Source organism: Prionailurus bengalensis, chromosome B4 (assembly GCF_016509475.1).
Source record: "Prionailurus bengalensis isolate Pbe53 chromosome B4, Fcat_Pben_1.1_paternal_pri, whole genome shotgun sequence".
Taxonomy (NCBI): Eukaryota; Metazoa; Chordata; class Mammalia; order Carnivora; family Felidae; genus Prionailurus; species Prionailurus bengalensis.
The window spans coordinates 117,006,422-117,025,502 of record NC_057358.1 but is presented as its reverse complement, the minus strand read 5'-3'; the positions used below and the strand labels follow the sequence as shown (position 1 = coordinate 117,025,502).

The window sequence follows — 19,081 nt, the reverse complement described above, 5'->3', positions numbered from 1 at the left end:
GTGGCAGCTCCAGGAATTGGACACTTCACTTCTGTCATCAGGAGGCCTATAGCTTGAGCTTCCCACTTCCTTTGCCTCTCAGCACTGTTGGGCCAGGCCCTCAATCTCTTCTCATACGTGAGTCTTTATTTTTTAACCCCATTACCCAATCCTATTTCTTATGCTGTTCTTACCTTGTCAGGAAAATCTCTCTCCTTGTCTTTTCCTCTCCTGTTTCACAGGGGGAACTTAAAAAAAAAAGACATTCTGAAAAACAGAAGACATCCTGAAAGTCCATCCACCTCTGAAACTCTAAGTGTTCAAAAGGTCTCTTTCAGAAATTTTCATCAACTACTAGCCATTCTCATATTAAAGTTGCTTTTTCTCAGCATCAGTGTTCAAAATATTTAAAAAAAAATTTTTTTAATGTACTCCCCTTGCAGCAAAATTGTTTTTACATACCTAATATACACTTCTCCTGGGTGGATGGGTATACTTTTATTTTTCCTTTCATAGTTTTTCTATTTCTAAAGTTTTCTAGAAGTGTTAATATAAATAGGAAATTAATGTTATTTAGAAAGGGAGAGAAAAAAGGAGCTTTATGGCAAATAGGCCTTTTGCTTTTTCTTTTACTTTTTCCTTTAATATTACTTTATGCTTCTCCAATTTTCTAAAAGGAGAATTTTTTTTAAATTTTAAACTTTAGTTCCAGTATAGTTCCAGTATAGTATAACATACAGTTATATTAGTTTCAGGTGTAAAAAGGAACATGTTTGTAATATAAACAGGAAATACAGTAAGTGTTACTTTAGAGAGAAAAAAAGGGGTGATTAGTGGTAAATGGGACCATCAGAAAGGTGGTTACACCAGGAGGTGGGAGGGACAAGCTGTTGGAAGTAAACCATTAGTAACAGATCTTGACTTGCAATGAAGTGTTGGTAGCTCTGTAAGGAGTCTGATTCCAGGAGGGGTGTCCCATGGCTTGGAACCACGTCTTGAGTGTTATTTGTCCTTGGCTTTATGATGATTCTCATCTTCTCATCATGGGGGCAGGATGCTACCTGGAGAATGATTTACTTTGCCCAGCAGTTTATTGAGGTCCTCTTAACTGCAAATGACGGGTACACGGTGGAGAAAGAATGAGAATTTTATGGTCTTGAAACACATTACCTACAAGCTCGAGCATCTCTACCAACAGTTAAAACAGTGCAGTGGCCAGGTACAGGGATCAGCAAGGTTTGGCCTAAGCCTCTGCTTGGATCAGAATACTGCAATGGCTTCCAATGGAATGAATGAAAATTAAATTCAGTAGGCTTTGCAGGCCAACCTGGGAATCTGTTTGCTGGTAACTTTTTTTTTCCCTCAGAGAGAATGCACTCATTTATTCAGCAAACATTTATTAAGTGCATAGTTATATGCAAAGTGCTGCTTTAGATATACGTGTAAATATACAAAATAACTCCAGGTGTTTACAGTCTAGAAGGGAAGATAAGGCATTTATACAGATAGCTTGCATACAGGATGATTACAGTTTCATTAAGAGTAATAAGTGCAAAAAAAGGAAGCTCACGTGCTGCGTTGCAAGGAAATGCATTGGAGTGGCCAAAAAAGGATTTAAAATGTATACATATGGGGCCTCTACTTGAATGCTTAAGGAATCAGGTACACGAAAACACTCAAGCAAAAAGGTATTGTCATATTAAAATTGCTTTTTATACCTAGACTGAAATATTTTTAAAATAATCCAAGGTGTTACTATAGTAATAATGTGACTATAAATTATGATATAATCACTGTTACATCGTCTCACTGTTCTATTAGTTTTTCTTTTAAAAAGAAATGTTTAGTAGCATATAAGAGCTACTATATTTCATTGCAATGTAGTAAAATGGAATTCTACATTTATTGAATGAACAAGGAAATAGTGATGAGATCTTATGTTTTCTGCTCTCCTTTTCAATCTCAGGAAAAACTGATAGAATCTCTTAGTAAAAAAATTAATCAAGTATACAAGGTCTGCATTGGAGATGCTGATGTTGGCAGTCTCAATCCAGTTCAAAAGCTGGTAAAAGTAGAGTCTCGCCTGGTGGAATTGAGTGATCTCATTGAATCCATTCCCAAAGAAAATGTGGAGACAATTGAGAGGATAAAACAGAAAGAACGGCGGCAAAAGTATAGTCAAAGTCTTATGATATGAGGGTAGTGAATGACTTAATGAGTTGAGAAACTTTTTGCTGGGATTCCACAAACACTGAACAAGCCCCTATGACATGGCAAGGATCGCGATAGAAATGCAGTAGACTCAATGAGTACGAGTATGTCCTTCTCATACAGCTATTATTTAATGTGGGAGACACGGTCATCAAATATTCTTATGAAATAATGTGTCACTAGCAATGGTAATGAGCACTGGTTCACCTGGGCAACTGATCCAGTTTGGGATGGGTGAAGGGTCATTTTACCCTGAAAATATGGATTTTCAGAATGAATATTCACTGCTTATACAAAAAATTTTGAACAGCTATCTTGTGGAAGGGGAATTGCACTTGTCATGGAGGGCCCAAAGCATAGAATTAGAGCTTTTCACTGGAAGGAGACTACATATGAAGGAATTGTTTGAAAGAGCCATGCAATGAGGGCATAACTCTTCCTCAGTGCATAACTGCCAACACTTCACACACACAGCATTTACATATTAACTCATTCGGGTCCTCAAGACAACTACATGAGGATTATCATCCCTCAAACAGCACCCCCTCCCACCCTCACAGCCTTGCCTACCTGGGGGCCTTTCCAGGAGAATGCACTGATTTACAAATTTCCATACCGAGTTAAATAAGGATCTTAATTTTTTAAGTTGATTTTGAGAGAAAGTGCAAGCAGGGGAGGGGCAGAGAGAGAGGACAGAGTGAGAATTCCAAGCAGGCTCTGCAATGCCAGTACAGAGCCCAATTCTAGGCTCCAACTCTCAAACCATGAGATCATGACCTGAGTCAAAGTTGGACGCTCAACTAACTGAGCTACATAGGTGCCCCAAGGATTTTATGTACATACTACCTTTCAGGCAATGATTATAAATATATGATCCCTGGTATAATGTGGCACATACAGAATGCTGATAGGTAGAAAAACATTCATGCTAGAGCAAAAAAAAAAAAACGCATGTTAAGAGGCAGACGAGCACTACAGTTGACCTGCAGGTTCTGCCATTTACAACTTTTGTGACCTTACGTAGACCACAAAACCTCTCTTAAGTCTGTTTTGTTTTCTTTAAAATGGCAGTTAATAATAGTATTTCATAGGGTTGTTGTGAGGATAAATTAAATAATCTATGTAAAAGTACTAAAGCATGCTTGACACATAAGTATTCAAATATTTAGCATTAATGTTAGATATTTTGTTATTGCTTACTGGGGGATATTGTTTCCTCCATATAAAAATGAAGTCCAGAGTATATATAAAGGTGATCTTGGTGGGATTTTATTGAATATAAAGCAAAAATTTTTTAAATTGTAAATAAAAGATTACTCCTTCCATAAGGTGACCCTATGACTAGGGTACCTGGTGGCTCAGTCAGTTGAGGGTCCAACTCTTGATTTTGGCCTAGGTCATGATCCCAGGGTTGTGGGATGGAGCCCTGCTTTGGGCTCTGTGCCAAGTGTGGAGTCTGCTTGGAATTCTCTTTCTCTCTCCCTCTGCCCCTCTCCCCAGCTTGTGTACTCTCTCTCTCTCTCTCAAATGAAAATGGAAAAAATAAAAATAAATGAAATAAAAATGAAAATGAAAATGGGGGGGAAGACCTCTATGACTGATTACACTAACAGCACTTGCCTCTTTTCTACAATAGGAAATAATTTTCATTGGATTGTAATTACAACTTATTTTCAATAGTGATACATGAATCTAATTCTAATTGCTTGTCATTCTTATCAAAACGAATTTTATTTTTCCCATGAGTTAGAGACACATAAACCTAATTTTGCATAAAAAATGTTCAGTAAATGTTACACTTACAATTACAGGAGTCCATAAAACAGTTATCACTTATTGAGGGCCTATTCTGCATTAGGCATTGGCCCAATATGCAGAGGTCATTTTATGTAATTTTATCCTTACAAGAACTCTAAAGAGAACAAGACAAATAGCATTTCTTGGTCTTAATTTCAGGATACCATTCAAAAAGATTAACTGGAAAAGTACACTTTTGTGGTAATCACTGAACTATATAATATACACTGTGATTCATGCATTTTTCTACACATTATACTTTAGTAAACAGACTAAAGGAGGAGGCTGGGTGTTAATTCAAGTGGCCTTGTCCACATTAACTGTAAAGTGCTAAAACAGAAGTGGAGTAACAAGAAGGCTTTGTTGAGGTGGTTGTTTTAGACCAAGATCTAGGTAGATAGATGTACTCCTTCCAAAATGGTGACAAGCATTTTCTCCCACTTTAACACGAATGGGATCTGTTGTTGACATTTCCCCTGAATATTCAAAAGCCATAGTATGAGTGAAGGTAAAGTATTATTTAACTTTAAGGGAAATCATAAAATATTTAGGTAGTTCATTACCAAATACTATAGGTCTTTTTTCTACTTTTTGTGATTTATAGTTGCAAAAATGTTTTCCTTTTTTGACAGGTTACGTGAAGATAAAATGAAAGAAAAACAAAGACACCAAGAGGAAAGGCTAAAAGCTGCTCTGGAAAGGGCAGTGGCACAACCAAAGAAAAAGGTTTGTGTTTTGTTATCAGTAGGTCCAGCTACATCTAATATGTGAATGCTTCTGTGAAATACCTAATTCAGCTAATTTATCAAGGGTGAACTTTAGCAAAATAGTCTTTCCTGGTCACAGTGTCAGTTGGTCTCTGATTCCTTGTTACTTTTAGGATAATTCAAATATCTGGGTCTACGATTCTCCATTAGACCCACTTTTTAGTAAAAACCTTTCGCCTCACTTCTTTTAGCTCCAGGTTCATGAAACCAGAGAATTTTTTCTTTAAATAATTTTTTTAGATAGTAACAAGCATATGGCTCAAAGTTCAAAAGATAGAAAAGTATTTAGTGAAAAGTAAGTCATTTTCAGTTCCCCTCCCTGGATGCAACCACCTAAGTTTCATCTGCATCTTTCTGGAAATGTTCTATGTAGTTATTGTATATATTCTCCTTCTTACAAATAATAACCATGAACCTTGCTTCTTTCATTCAACAACAAAGACGGCAAACCCAGAGAATTACATATAATTGGATGGGTCTTCTAATCTTCATATTGTAAAAATAGATTAATAGTTTAAGTTAAAATGATTTACCCAGAGTCGCTTCAGATTTAGCAGCAGATTCTGGACCAGAAGTCAAGGTTCTTTATATTGCAAGATCACCTGTCCAATAGTAAGTATGGGATTGGGCAGTCACTGAGTCCGTGTGGTCCATGACTTCACACTGGGTATGGAGGGCCTTGTGTTTCTATCTGCTACTCTCCTTCCTCTGGGTTAGGGTCTGAAATATATTCGGGGAAGCCAATTCCATGGTTATCTGCAAAGCTACCATGGACATTGATTCTTACCACAGTTGTAACTCTCACCTACAGGGAAGGTTTATTGTGTGCCTCATAACCAGTCTTTTGAGCGAAGTACTTGAAAAATTTGAAGTGTGGTAACTGTTAATATATGTCAAAAAGTGATGATCTTAAATTACTTTATTTAAATAAGCATTTCGTCTTTAAAAGGGTCTGACTTCTCTAGCTTAGCTTTTCCTATGAAGACCTGACTTGTCCTCTTTCTCCCAAAGGAGAATTTACCATTCATCACCCATCCACATATACACACTATTCACTAAACTCATCACATTGAAATGATTATTCTTAATATATCCATCTTTCCTTCTAGACCGTGAGATTTTAGGTTTTTTTTTTTTTTATTTTGGGAGAGAGAGCACGCGTGCATGAGTGGGGTGCAGGCAGAGGGAGAGAGAGAATCCCAAGCAGGCTTCTCACTGTCGGTGTGAAGCCCAACATGGGGCTCAATGTCAACAACTGGGAGATCATGACTTGAGCCAAAATCAATGAGGCTTAACTGACTGAGCCACCGGGCACCCCAAACTGTGAATTTTTATGACTTTGTACCCCCAAAGCTTAGCACATAGTGGATACTCAATAAATGCTTACTGAATTGAATTAACAGGTTAAAAATGAGAGAACTAAAACTAGAAGAAAAATGGAAAAACAAAAGCAATCTGATAAGTTGATAATGTACAAAGACCTCTGATAGTTCTTACCCAGTCAGGGCACTTCATCACTGGCAATTTTCTCATTATTAACGACAAAGGTTACCAAAAGAAATTGTTTGGACAGAGAAAAAAGTTGATATTACAAGGAATTCTGGGATTCTAGACCCTAAGAACACTTTGGTTGATAAAATGATGGGGAGGACTGCCCATGTTAGTTACCTTGGGCCAGGAATGTCAAATTCTGCGATGCAGTAGGCAGTCTTACATAGGGTTAGTGCCCCTTTTGAGACACTGGAGATGTCCCATCAAATCTCATCTTCAATAGAACAGTTTTCTCATCCATTTAATTTACACAAATTCAGATACAGAAGCAAAACAAAATAAAGGAGGAAAAAAGGAGACTAAAAGAGAAGAATAATTGATATACTTGAGTCAATGCCTTAGAAGAAATGAATAGGTACAAACCGAAGGTTTCCCTAAGCTTCTCCTGATGGAACACCGACAGAAGCCCTTCCCACACTCCTCGCATTTGTAAGGTTTATCTAAGAGCCAACAGGATTACTAATGTTTAAGAAGATGTACATGGTTTTCTCACGTTTTTATGCAATAGGATTTTTAAATGCCAATTGGTATTCAGCCAAGGAAAGTGATCTCTTCTAACCAATGGGGGAAAAACCGGCTATAGCACTTACTGAGAAGTGCAATGTTGGCCTCAAATATGGTGCTTTTCTAGGCTGGCCCTATCTGAAACATATGATTTTTTTCATTATTAAAATTTGTTAATTTTTATTTTTTTAATTTACATTCGTTAGTTAGCTTATAGTGCAACATGGTTTCAGTGGATTCCTTAATACCCCTTACCCATTTAGCCCATCCCCCTCCCACAACCCCTCTAGTAACCCTGTTTGTTCTTCATATTGAAGAGTCTTCTATGTTTTTGTCCCCTCCCTGTTTTTGTATTATTTTTGCTTCCCTTCCCTTATGTTCATGTTTTGTATATTAAAGTCCTCATATAAGTGAAGTCATATATTTGTCTTTAATTTCGCTTAGCATAATACCCTCTAGTTCCATCCATGTAGTTGCAAATGGCAAGATTTCATTTAAAAAAATTTTTTTTAATGTTTATTTTTGAAAGACAGTGAGAGCAGGGGAGGGTCAGAGAGAGGGAGACACAGAATCTGAAGTAGGCTCCAGGCTCTGAACTGTCAGCACAGTGCCCAACGCAGGGCTCAAACTCACGAACCGCGAGATCATGACCTGAGCTGAAGTCGGATGCGTAACTGACTGAGCCACGCAGGCACCCCAAGATTTCATTTTTTTTGATTGCTGAGTAATACTCCATTGTGTATATATATATATATATATATATATATATATATATACCACATCTTCATCCATCGATGAACATTTGGGCTCTTTCCATACTTTGGCTATGTTGATAGTGCTGCTATAAACCTTGGGGTGCATGTGCCCCTTCGAAACAGCATATACCTGTATCCCTTGGATAAATACCTAGTAGTGCAATTGCTGGGTTATAGGGTAGTTCTATTTCTAATTTTTTGAGGAAACTCCCTACTGTTTTCCAGAGTGGCTGCACCAGTTTGCATTCCCACCAGCAGTGCAAAAGAGATCCTCTTTCTCCGCATCCTTGCCAACATCTGTTGTTGCCTGAGTTGTTAATGTTAGCCATTCTGACAGGTGTGAAGTGGTATCTCATTGTGGTTTTGATTTGTATTTCCTTGATGATAAGTCATGTTGAGCATTTTTTCATGTGTCGGTTGGCCATCTAGATGTCTTCTTTAGAGAAGTGTCTATTCATGTCTTTTGCCCATTTCTTCACTGGAATGTTTGTTTTTTGGGTGTTGAGTTTAAGAAGTTCTTTATAGATTTTGGATACTAACCCTTTATCTGATATGTCACTTGCAAATATCTTCTCCCATTCCATTGGTGACCTTTTAGTTTTGCTGATTGTGAAACATATGCTTTTTGACTTTACCTAAATCACCCAACTTCGCATAAAACCTAACTGCTCTGTCTCTTGCACACTATGGTGCTCTATTTATTATGTAATTTTGCCTAGCATGTTGGACACCCATTAGGTTATCAATCCCTTTGTAACTGATTTTTTTTTTACTACTTTGAGCCATGTAATTCCTGGGAAAAATCAAGTGAATGTTATTACTTTACTTATAATTCAATAGAAAGTAGTTATGATGAAAAATAGTAAGTATTGTTTCTTTTGTTTCAGCTGGGAAGAAGACTTACCTATCGTTCAAAACCTCCATCTGATAACAAACATGAACTACTTTTGGTCAAGGATACAAGAACAAAATCACTAGAGGAAGAATATTTTTTCACTTGAATAGGTGCACTAAGACATTTACTGCCAGAATGTTTTAGGCATTTTGTAGATTTTGGTTTTCAGTAATGGCAATATTCTGCCCCATTGGCTGGCCTAACCAATTTAAGGAAGACAGGCACTTATTCTCGTGGTTATAGGATTGGCAATGGCAGTTATTTTCTTTTGTTGAAGGCTTTTATTACCATATCCTAAGTAGTATACCATAAGCTAAACATTTATATCTTTGGGTTATTCCAGTTGGAGCTACACATCCAAAGTGTACTTTAACTTACATTACTTTATGTTACATTCCTTTAACATTTGCGTTAACAATGTGGTGAATGACCATTAAAGTGCAATAATGGCATTCTCTGACAATCTAGGACTTTAAATGATCTAATTTGTTTTCAACCAGTGCACAGTTCATAGTGTACATTTTATCACTGTGGAGTATACATTTTAACAGTGTATAACTCTAAAACATCTAAATGGTTTTGAGGAGTTTAAAACTTAAATTAACAGGTAATCTGTTGACTACTAAGTAAAATGAAACAGTATACATTAATTCTAAGGAAATATTTAACTTTATACATGACAAAAATGGCTCAATAACTTTAAAAGAAAGTTGTTTTAAAAGGTCTCAGTTAATATAGTATTACAAGAAAAGCACTGAAATTCACCTTCATAAGTGTTTATTAAGCATATAATTTTCTCCCTATAGAAAAAAAAAAGAATACTGAGCTTATAAAAGAAAACCAACTTGAATGAAGTTGAGTGTCTTTTAAAGCATTAATTCTGTGAATAATCTTTCAACTGTTTCAACATTTGAGCTCTGCGTTTAAATATCTGAATAGGAATAGTTCACAAGACAAGTTGAAAAAAAAAAGTTTATTGTCTAGAAATATATATAAAAAAATTCCCCACAAAAGATGCTATTCTCTCATTTCCCCATCTTCTTCCTCTTCTTCAACACCCCTGATATAAAGGACATTATTACACCTGTAAATAGAAAAACAGTCCATTTTGTTGTTCCAACCGGAAACCACATTAAGATCTGAATTACTATTGCTAGATATTTACAATATTTACAATTTACAATGCATCATTTCTTTTTTAAAAAAAAGTTTTGTTAAAAGCACATGGCACTTATTTACCAAGTAGGTATTATGAAATGGTATCTTTATGATCTTCCAAAGGTAATGATTCAAATTTGAAGGTGTGAAGCTATTTCAAAATGAATATAATGAAAATCCCTAATAGCAGCCAGACCCAACTAAAATTCAAAACCAAGCTCTTCCACCTAAACCACTGAAAAAGGTTACACCAAGAGCTAGAAAGTTTAGTATCAACACTAGAAAAATCTTAAGGATAACTCCAAAAAATTTCCATCTTCTTTGACAAGTTTAAGGGTTTCAAAACTCTTTAAGTCTAACTGTAGAATATTATGTTAATAGTGATTTAAAGAAAGTAATTCTGAAATTGAGACACTAATTTAAAACAGGGATTTCTAGTGCTCACTAGTAACTCCTTACATATACTACTATTCTTGTTACCTTATTAAAACTTCACCCAAATGTCCAGACAATGCTCCATCTATGTATTCTTCTGTGTTTGCAAGCTTTAAATAAAAAGAAAGTATATTAGTATAATAATACAGGAGAAAAATAGTGTAACACTACCTAAAATATTAGGTAATACTGGTGAGACAACTTATTAACTGAAACCTTTCTATACCAACAACTCACATTTATCTATAATTAACAGGATATTAGCTTTCTTTTACTATTGTAGTACTTTTGGGTTTCATATAAACATTCAGTAAAGTTAACATCGATGGATATAGAATATATAATAAAGCTTGTTTCAATGTAAGTTTTTAAATCTCTCAGTTATGTAACACTCCTTTGTATTAGACATTAAAACAGCATGTCAAGGAAGACAGTCTCCAATTTATGAATAAGTTGTGATTTAAATGCTTTCCAAAAATTCAGTTCTAAGGAACCAGGTATTAACTGAGTAATAACACCATATCACATTGAAGAACCCAATGGGTACAAAATCTATAGCTAAAATATCTAACACTTTTATATTAGTCAACAACCAAACCAAAGAACTGAGTAAGAATTTTAAAAAATTATGTGCTAATAGAAGTAAGTTCTTAAGAGAAAGTTAAACAATTCAGGGTAACCATAATTTATAGTTATTTCAGGAAACTATTATTTCTAACTTTATGTCAAAAAGTTTAGGTTTCCTTCCACATATAGGTAAAAAACTTTATTTGTAACTTTTACAAATCACAATCACGTAAAAAGTCCTCTATGACTACCATTCCATTCTTCTATCATTCTAAGTCATTCTGCTTTGGATTTCTTGCCATGCCCGAAACACACCAAACAAGTTCCTGCCACAAAGCCCAGGTACTTGCTGTTCCCTCAAACTGAGATGCATTTTCTTCAGATACTCTCTTCAGTTCCTCACTCAATTCTGTTTTCGGATTAAATTTACTTCCTCAGAGCTTTCCCTGGCTCTCTAACACTGCACACTATGTTTCTGCTTTCTTTTTCTTCATAGCATCTATTATAACCTGATATCACATTATATTACCATCTCCCACTACTAAAACATAAACTTCTTCAAAGTAGGGACTTTGTTTTGTTCATTGGTATATTCACACAGCCAGGCACGTAATGGGCAGTCAATAAATTTTCATTCAATAAACAAACTCAAAAGCCTCATTAACGTGGTTGTAATTATTCAGATACACTTCACAACTCTGGTAGGCTCACTAGGAACTACATTACTTCTAAAACCAAATATTCTGTGGGTATTCTTTACTTCTTTCTTTTAATGAGATATATGCCCACAGCATAAAATTCACTTTTACAGGATACAAGTCAGTGGGTTTTTCCCCCCCACCCCGAATTTTTTTTAAATGTTTATTTTTTGGGGCGCCTGGGTGGCTCAGTCAGTTAAGCAGCCAACTTCGGCTCAGGTCATGATCTCACGGTCCATGAGTTTGAGCCCTGCATCGGGCTCTGTGCTGACAGCTCAGAGCCTGAAGCCTGTTTCAGATTCTGCATCTCCCTCTCTCTGACCCTCCCCCGTTGTTCATGCTCTGTCTCTCTCTGTCTCAAAAATAAATAAACGTTAAAAAAAAAAAATTTTAATGTTTATTTTTTGACAGTAGGAAGGGGCAGAGAGAGAGGGAGACAGAGGCTTCAAAGTGGGTTCTGTGTTGAGAGCTCAATGTAGGGCTCAAACTCAAAAACCCTAAGATTGTGACCTGTACTGAATCACCCAGGCGCCCCCAGTGGTTTTTAATATATTCATAAAGTTGTGTAATCACTACCACTATTTAAGTCTGGAACATTTCAACAGACTGGTATTACTCTTCAGATTTTTCTATGGCCTTGGTAAATGATTCCTGCTTGAGGAATTATCCAGGCCAAAACCATGCTCTATAAGAACTTTGGGGACCTAAGCATCATCTGTTCAAGTGGTAACCTCTTGAATTAAGGAAAATCTCAGCTCTTTTTGCCTACAGGTGCCCCTGTTAATACTCTTCCTGCAAGAAGTACCAGTTTGGAATACTTAGAGTCATGATTGGACTGACCAACTACCTTTAAAATCCATCTGCCATTAATCAGTCACATAAATACCTATGCTTCAGGAAAATACAATTTCAAACTCTTTCATCAAAAACCTGGCTGTAAACTACTACAAAGTAACAAAGAAACAAAAGTAACAAAGAAACAAAACACCCCAGTTTTTAAATGGGCAAAGGGCATGAACAAGCATTTCTCCAAAGATGTATAAATTGCCATAAGCACACAAAGATCACAATATCACTAATCATCAGGGAAATGATTATCAAAACAATGAGATTATTTTACGCTCTTTAGAATAGCCATTATCAAAACAGAAAGTAACAAATATTGGTGAGGATGTGGAGAAACTGATCCTTTATGTTTTGCTAAAATAGTATGGCAGTTTCTCAAAAAATTAAACAAAGCATTACTTTATATACAATCATTCCACTTCTGGATACATATCCAAAAGAAGTGAAAGCAGAACCTCTAACAAATATTTATATAACCATGTTCATTGTACTACAAAGGCCAAAAGGTGGAAAAACAATTCAAATGTCCACCAGTAGAAGAATGGATTAACATGTGGTATATACACACAACGGAATATTATTTCAGTCACAAAAAGGAATGAAACTCTGATAAATGCTACAACATGGATGAACCTCGAAAACATTATGCTAAATGAAATAAGCCAGATACAAAAGGACAAATGTTGTAGGATTCTATTTATATGAGGTACCCAGAATGAAAACAGAAAGAATAATGTTTACCAGGGGTTAGAGGAAATGGGGAGTTATCTTTTAATGGGTATAGTTTCAGTTGGGGATGATATAAGAGTTTTAGAAATGGATAATGGTGATGGATATACCATAATGTGAATGTACTTAATGTCACGGAGTTCTATACTTGAAAATGGTTAAAATGGTAAATTTTACGTTACATATGTTTTACCTCAATTACAAAAACAAAAAAATCCTGTCCTAAACATTTACAGAAGCTAGCTTAACACACATGCAGTCAGTTCAACAATTCCTTTGGCTTGGCCTATCCTCTCCCTCAAGAAATACTTTTATTGAATTACTTTGATTTTGTGTCTTTAGCATTCATTAAAAGACTTAAAAAATGTCACTTGAAAAATGTCTTTCAGAGCTAAATGCTTGGAGAGTTTTGTTTGTTCTGCAAAAACAAAACCCCCCCAAAAACCAAAAAACCATTTGTGTTTCCTTTATACCACTATGAATCAAGTATCTGAGTTCTTTTTATTTTAACCACTAGAAGTCAATTCTATGGCTGAATTTTGGTTTAACAGGTCTTGTACACAGTTTATCACAATTATAACAGCCTTCTTGACCTTGACTTTTTTTTTCTTGAATTTTGTTTTATGTTCATCAATTTAGTTGACTGTATTCTTATAAGCTCTTGAGGAGTTAAGGTAAAGCAAAATAAATATAATTTAATGATCCTTATCTCCTTAGCTTACCTGCATGTTCATATAGCCATCTACAGATACCAGGTAGCCTTTGTACTCCATTCCCCACTTAAGTTTCACCATTACTGGCTTTCCTGTTAATCCATTCAGGAAAGGTTTGGGATTGAGGGGCAAACTCTGCACAAAGAATAAAAAAAGATCTCAATCAGTTACTTTTCCTTAGCTCAGTTTTCATTACTTACTCCCCTCTACTGAAATCACCAATATTTTATGGTATCAAAATAAAGCAAGCTCTTGACTCTCACTTACTGCATTAATTTTCACTTTTATTTGTTGAAGAGCATATGAGAAATTTAAACACCCGGTTAGGCAATTTCATTCAGTATTCCCTTAAACAATGAATACCTACTATACATCACTCATTGTTCCAGACTATAAAAAAAACAAAGTAAACGCTGCGAAAAAAATAATGTAGACTATAGTCCTTGTCCTCAAGAAGCTCACACTGGGAGGGGGAGGGGCAAAACACATACAAATAGGTATTGCACTGCAATATAGTAATAAGAGATAGCATGTGTAAGGGTACCAGTCAATCCAAAGTCAAAAGGAGAGGTTGCCCAAAGTAATGCTTCCGTTCTAAAGGATGAGAGGTATTTCTAGAGGGAGAAAGGGCTGTTCTAGATACAAGAGGCTACCTATGTAAAAGGAGTAAAGAGTGAAGCAACAAGTCGATCTCAGGGACAAACAATCCAGTGATGTCAGAGTCCCAAATAGGAGGCTACAGAGGTAAGGAGGGGGCAGATGACATTTCAGTCTTTCACTTGAATCCAGGAGCTAGGTGGTCTGCTGGGTCTTATTTGACTTAGTAAAGCCTCCCGGCTACATATGGGCAATCGATAGTTTCTATTCAACAAACCAGTAGTAGTATCTCCCAGTGAATTCAGATTTTTCCTTCTCTCATCTGCTCACCCATCAGCCCAAGGAAAGAAAAGAACCAAGGAACTTGGCTACTAAACCCCTCTAAGATAAGCATATGCAGTGTAATCTCAAAGAACATGGGAGCTACTGCAATAACCTCCTAATGGGTTTCCAGTTTTCACTCTGGTCTTTCTCCAACTTATGCACATAAGTATTATCTTTATCATGTGATATCTCTACTTAAAATGCTTCCATGGCTTTCAATTGCACTTGAAGTAGAATCCAGACCTCTTACCACCACCTAAGGGTCTTCCCCATCCTATCTCATAACCATGTTCTTCAAGCGGTGTAGCTTTCCGCCAATTTTTCCAACTGGTCAAGCTTTCTTTCCAGCCTTAGGGCCCACATGCTCGTGTTCCCCATGCTTCGTACACGTTTCCTCTTTAAGGGGCTGGATGTCCTATTTCCTATTTAGTTAGTGAAATCCTACCAGGGATGCCATCCCTGACCTGTCTCCTAATGTACCATCTTGCACCCTCTCAGCATCCTGTTTGCTCTCTTCTCAGTACTTCACATTATTTGTAATTACATGTTTATGTTATTTGATTAAAGTCTATCTCTCACACCCGACTGAGTAAAGCTAGGGCAGGGTCCGCCTCAGTACTTTTCACCTTATACTCTAGCGCCTAGAACAGTATCTGGTAGCGCGCGCTCAAAAATTTTTTTGCTAAACAAACAAATGAATGCTCCAAAGCCTGCACTCTGTGTTCCAGTGGGCTGCAGGGTCAGGAATCCCCACATGATGAAATTAAAGCCGATTTTGGAGTGGGGTAAGTGGGGCATAAAGACCGCTTCATCTTTACCTCGACCCTGTGGTCCCAGACAGCAAGGTACCTCAGGCTCACATTCAAACGAACAGGGGCATGGGGTCAGGGGCACTTCTGGGGAGGGAAGGGCATCGGAAGGAGAGCGCGCGCCTCAGATTCGCAGAGCAGGGAGAAAGAGGCAGGCGACCGGGTGCGCGGCTCCCCACGCGGATGAATGGGAACCGAGCGAACCAAGCCCCGGGCCCGGCGAGGCCGGTCACCCGCTCTCCCTTGGCTCTTCGACTCCGGTCGCTTTCTTCCTGCTTACCATCGCGACTATAAGCAAATGCCGCAGGCCACTCGCCGCCGACCCAGCTGTCGTCCGTCCCTCGTGACTGGAGTAGCTACAGTTGGGCGCGAATCGCGGAACCTCCAGAGAAATGGCCGCCAAACAGCAGCGTGACCTTTCACCTCCGACTACAGCTCTCTTGGCTTCTGTGATTGGGCACAGAGAGATGAGTCCTGATTGGAGGAGGTGGCTGTGAAGTGTCCCCTGGCAACCAGCGGTAGCGTGAGTGTTTGAGCCTTCCGCGCCGCGCACAGCCCTGTGGGAAACTTCTGTAGCCCCACTTGCTCCAGGGCCCTTGCTAGGGAAACTCTCCAGTGAGGCGGGCGGGAGGTTCTCCTTTGCTCACCTGCCTTATGAGTTCCACTGAGAAATGCTGTGTACTCTGTAAAGCGGACGTGATTTCTCACCAGCTTGTCCTTTCACAGCTGTGAGAACGGGGTTTGGGCTCTTGAGTTTCGTGTTCGCTTTCCCACAGATTCTGTGATTTGGGTGCCCCTCTGCCACAGTCTCCTTCTCTGTTCTGTAATGCTCATTTAAAGGGAATGCGAGAAGCAAGACCAAGGTGAAACTCACCAAAGAAAGTGAAGTACAGAATATAGTTAAGATGAGGTCAAATTGAGTCTAGGATATGGTGTGGTGGCCTCCCTATAGATCAATTTCTTTTGCATTGCCACCAGAAACCCGGCGCAGTCGCAGTCTTTTATCCTTCTGATGTAACAGTATTGATCAGAATCTCATTTGTTTTTTCCAGATGCAGGCTTTTACCTTTCTCTGATCTGACATACTAAATGCAGTTCTTGGAGAGTAAGCACTTTGAGCATTGATGGGTTTTGTTTTTGTTTTTTTGTTTTTTTGTTTTTGCGGCCTTAAGAAAATGGAGTTGGAATTGAGGTGTTTTTTTTTATTTTTTTTAAATGTTTTTATTTATTTTTGAGACAGAGAGAGACCGAGCATGAGCAGGGGAGGGGCAGAGAGAGGGGGAGACACAGAATCTGAAGCAGGCTACAGGCTCTGAGCTGTCAACACAGGGCCGGACGCCGGGCTCGAACTCACGAAGTGTGAGATCATGACCTAAGCTGAAGTCGGATGCTCAACCGACTGAGCCACCCAGACACCCCTGGAATTGAGGTTTAAATGTGTATGGAGGCATTTGTAGTAATGGGTAAGACTTTGGATGTGACCCAGGGGGTTGAGCCTCTGACTTGATTTCAGCTCAGATCATAATCTCAAGGTTTGTGAGATTGAGCCCGCCTTGGGCTCTGTGCTGACAGCACGGAGCCTGCTTGGGATGTTCTCTCTCCCTCTCTGCCCCTTCCCTACTCGCACGTGTGTGTACTCTCTCAAAATAAATAAACTTAAAAAAAAAAAGATTGGAATACAGACATTTACACCATACTGCCTTATGCACTGGCTAGAGGTGGGCCGTACATTTGTCTCTAAACTTTATGGCGTCCTAGCAAAGAGAAATATGATTGGTTACATAATCCAATTTCCATAATATTTAAAAAAAAATAATTCAGGAAAAGCACACTTGTTTCCATTACTCTGGTTGAAAAGAAATTTCTCCCATGGCGTCAGGCCCATGATCCTTGTAAATGGACCCCAAGAAAAAATTTAAATGTGAATGCTTTATTGGCAGGCACAGTCCCAGGGCAGTAAGCATAAAAGAAAAAAGGTAAGACGCGGAAGGAGAAACAGATGCTAGGTTTTACATTAATGAGCTGGCCACAGCTCCTTCACAGAAACTCTCAGTTGGTTGGCCATACAAGCTGTCTCTGGACAAGTTTATTGAAATATTATGCTTTGAAACAGTTCAACAAAGGGAGGCACTGAGAGGGAATTTACCTACCACTTCAATCTTATGTCCTGGCAGAGCGGAGCTGAGGAAATCAACTCCACGGCTTCAGTTTAGCGTGATGGGAGGAGCCACAGGTGGAGGAACCTGGGACCTCATGAAGTAGTCTGTAACTATAGAGACAGGACCCCAGACACAGACAACACTGAGAAAATCTGAGTTGACACATAAAAGTTATTTATATACATGAGGTTATATAAAAAAAGTCAATATATAAGATAGCAGAAAATGTCTTTGAAAACACTTACGGTAGATTTAGTAGCACATGTTATATGATTGATTGCTTTTATGGTAAAAGCCTTTCAGGTACCACCTTAATCCAATGATCAAATGACCATTGTTAGCCATGGGACAAATCAAAATAGTGTGCCACCTGATAAGATGCAATGAGAAGATGCACTTTTGTGCTATTCTTACAAAAGACACACAATCAGAATCTAATCACCAGGAAATATCAGAGGAACCAGTTTTAGGAACATTTCACTAAATAAACTGGCCTGTGATGTTCAAGAGTGTCCATGTCAGAGGTAAATTGCTGAGAAAATCCTGCATAGAATAACATATATAATGTGCTACCTCTGTATGAAAGAAAAGAGGGAGATAATCTATCCATTTGTTTCTTTGTGCATCAATATACTGGAAGATTCCTCAGATACTAAGAAAACTGGTTACCTATGGGTAGGAACTCGGCTGAAAACAGACAAAGATAAGCTTTTCACTATATATATATATATATATATATATATATATATATATATATTCACTATATATATATTCACTATATATATTCACTATATATATTCACTATATATATATTCACTATATATATATATTTAACTTCCTTTTATTAAGCTGATATTCACATAACATGAAATTTACTATTTTAAATTATACAGTTCAGTGGCATTTAGTATATTCACAAAGTTGTTGCAATCACCACCTCTATCTAGTTCCAAAACATTTTCAATACCTCAAAAGAAAATCCTGTACCCATTAAGTGGTCACCTCTTATTTCTCCCTCCCCCTAGGCACTGGCAACCACCAATCTGCTTTCTGTCTCTCTAGATTTACCTAGTTTCGATGTTTCATATAAATGGAATCACATAGGGGCACCTGGATGGCTAAGTTGGCTGGGCATTTGACTGTTGATATGGCTCAGGTCATGATCTCATGGTTCATGAGTTTAAGTTCTGCACTGAGCCCTGAGTTGGGCTCCCCGCTGACAGCACAAGGGCCTGCTTGGGATTCTCTCTCTTCCTCTCTTTCTGCCTCTCCCCCAATCATGCTCTTTCTCAAAATAAATAAACTTATACAAGTAAATGGTATAATTCAGTATGCAACCTTTTGTATCTGGCTTCTTTCACTTCCTATAATATTTTCAAGGTATGCACATTGTAGCACATAGCACTGCTTTATTATTTTTAATAGCTGAGTAATATTCCACTGTGTATATATAACCTCATTTTGCTTATCCATGCATCTGTTGATGGACATTTGAGTTATTTCTACTTTTTGGCTATTGTGGGTAATACTGCTATGGACATCCATGCACAAGTATTTGTTTGAGAACCTGTATTTAAATTCTTTTGG

The 19,081-nt window shown here is 37.7% G+C and overlaps 2 protein-coding genes across 2 annotated transcripts in view; one reads left to right on the top strand and one right to left on the bottom strand.

The window, feature by feature from the left end:
* Nucleotides 1-8,565, top strand: part of CCDC38 (coiled-coil domain containing 38) — a 56,058-nt gene extending 47,493 nt beyond the window's left edge. Inside the window, exons 14-16 of the mRNA XM_043562179.1 lie at nt 1,946-2,151; nt 4,620-4,713; nt 8,452-8,565. Coding sequence (XP_043418114.1) covers nt 1,946-2,151; nt 4,620-4,713; nt 8,452-8,565 — 414 coding nt within the window. The remainder of the gene's footprint in view (nt 1-1,945; nt 2,152-4,619; nt 4,714-8,451) is intronic.
* An 852-nt stretch (nt 8,566-9,417) lies between these two features.
* On the bottom strand, nt 9,418-15,846 carry SNRPF (small nuclear ribonucleoprotein polypeptide F). The gene is made up of 4 exons (XM_043562182.1): nt 15,616-15,846; nt 13,615-13,740; nt 10,098-10,162; nt 9,418-9,543 (listed from the first exon to the last, which is right to left on the bottom strand). The coding sequence occupies exons 1-4, from the start codon at nt 15,616-15,618 to the stop codon at nt 9,477-9,479; spliced, it is 261 nt and encodes an 86-aa protein (XP_043418117.1). The 5' UTR covers nt 15,619-15,846; the 3' UTR covers nt 9,418-9,476.
* Nucleotides 15,847-19,081: the final 3,235 nt, after the last annotated feature.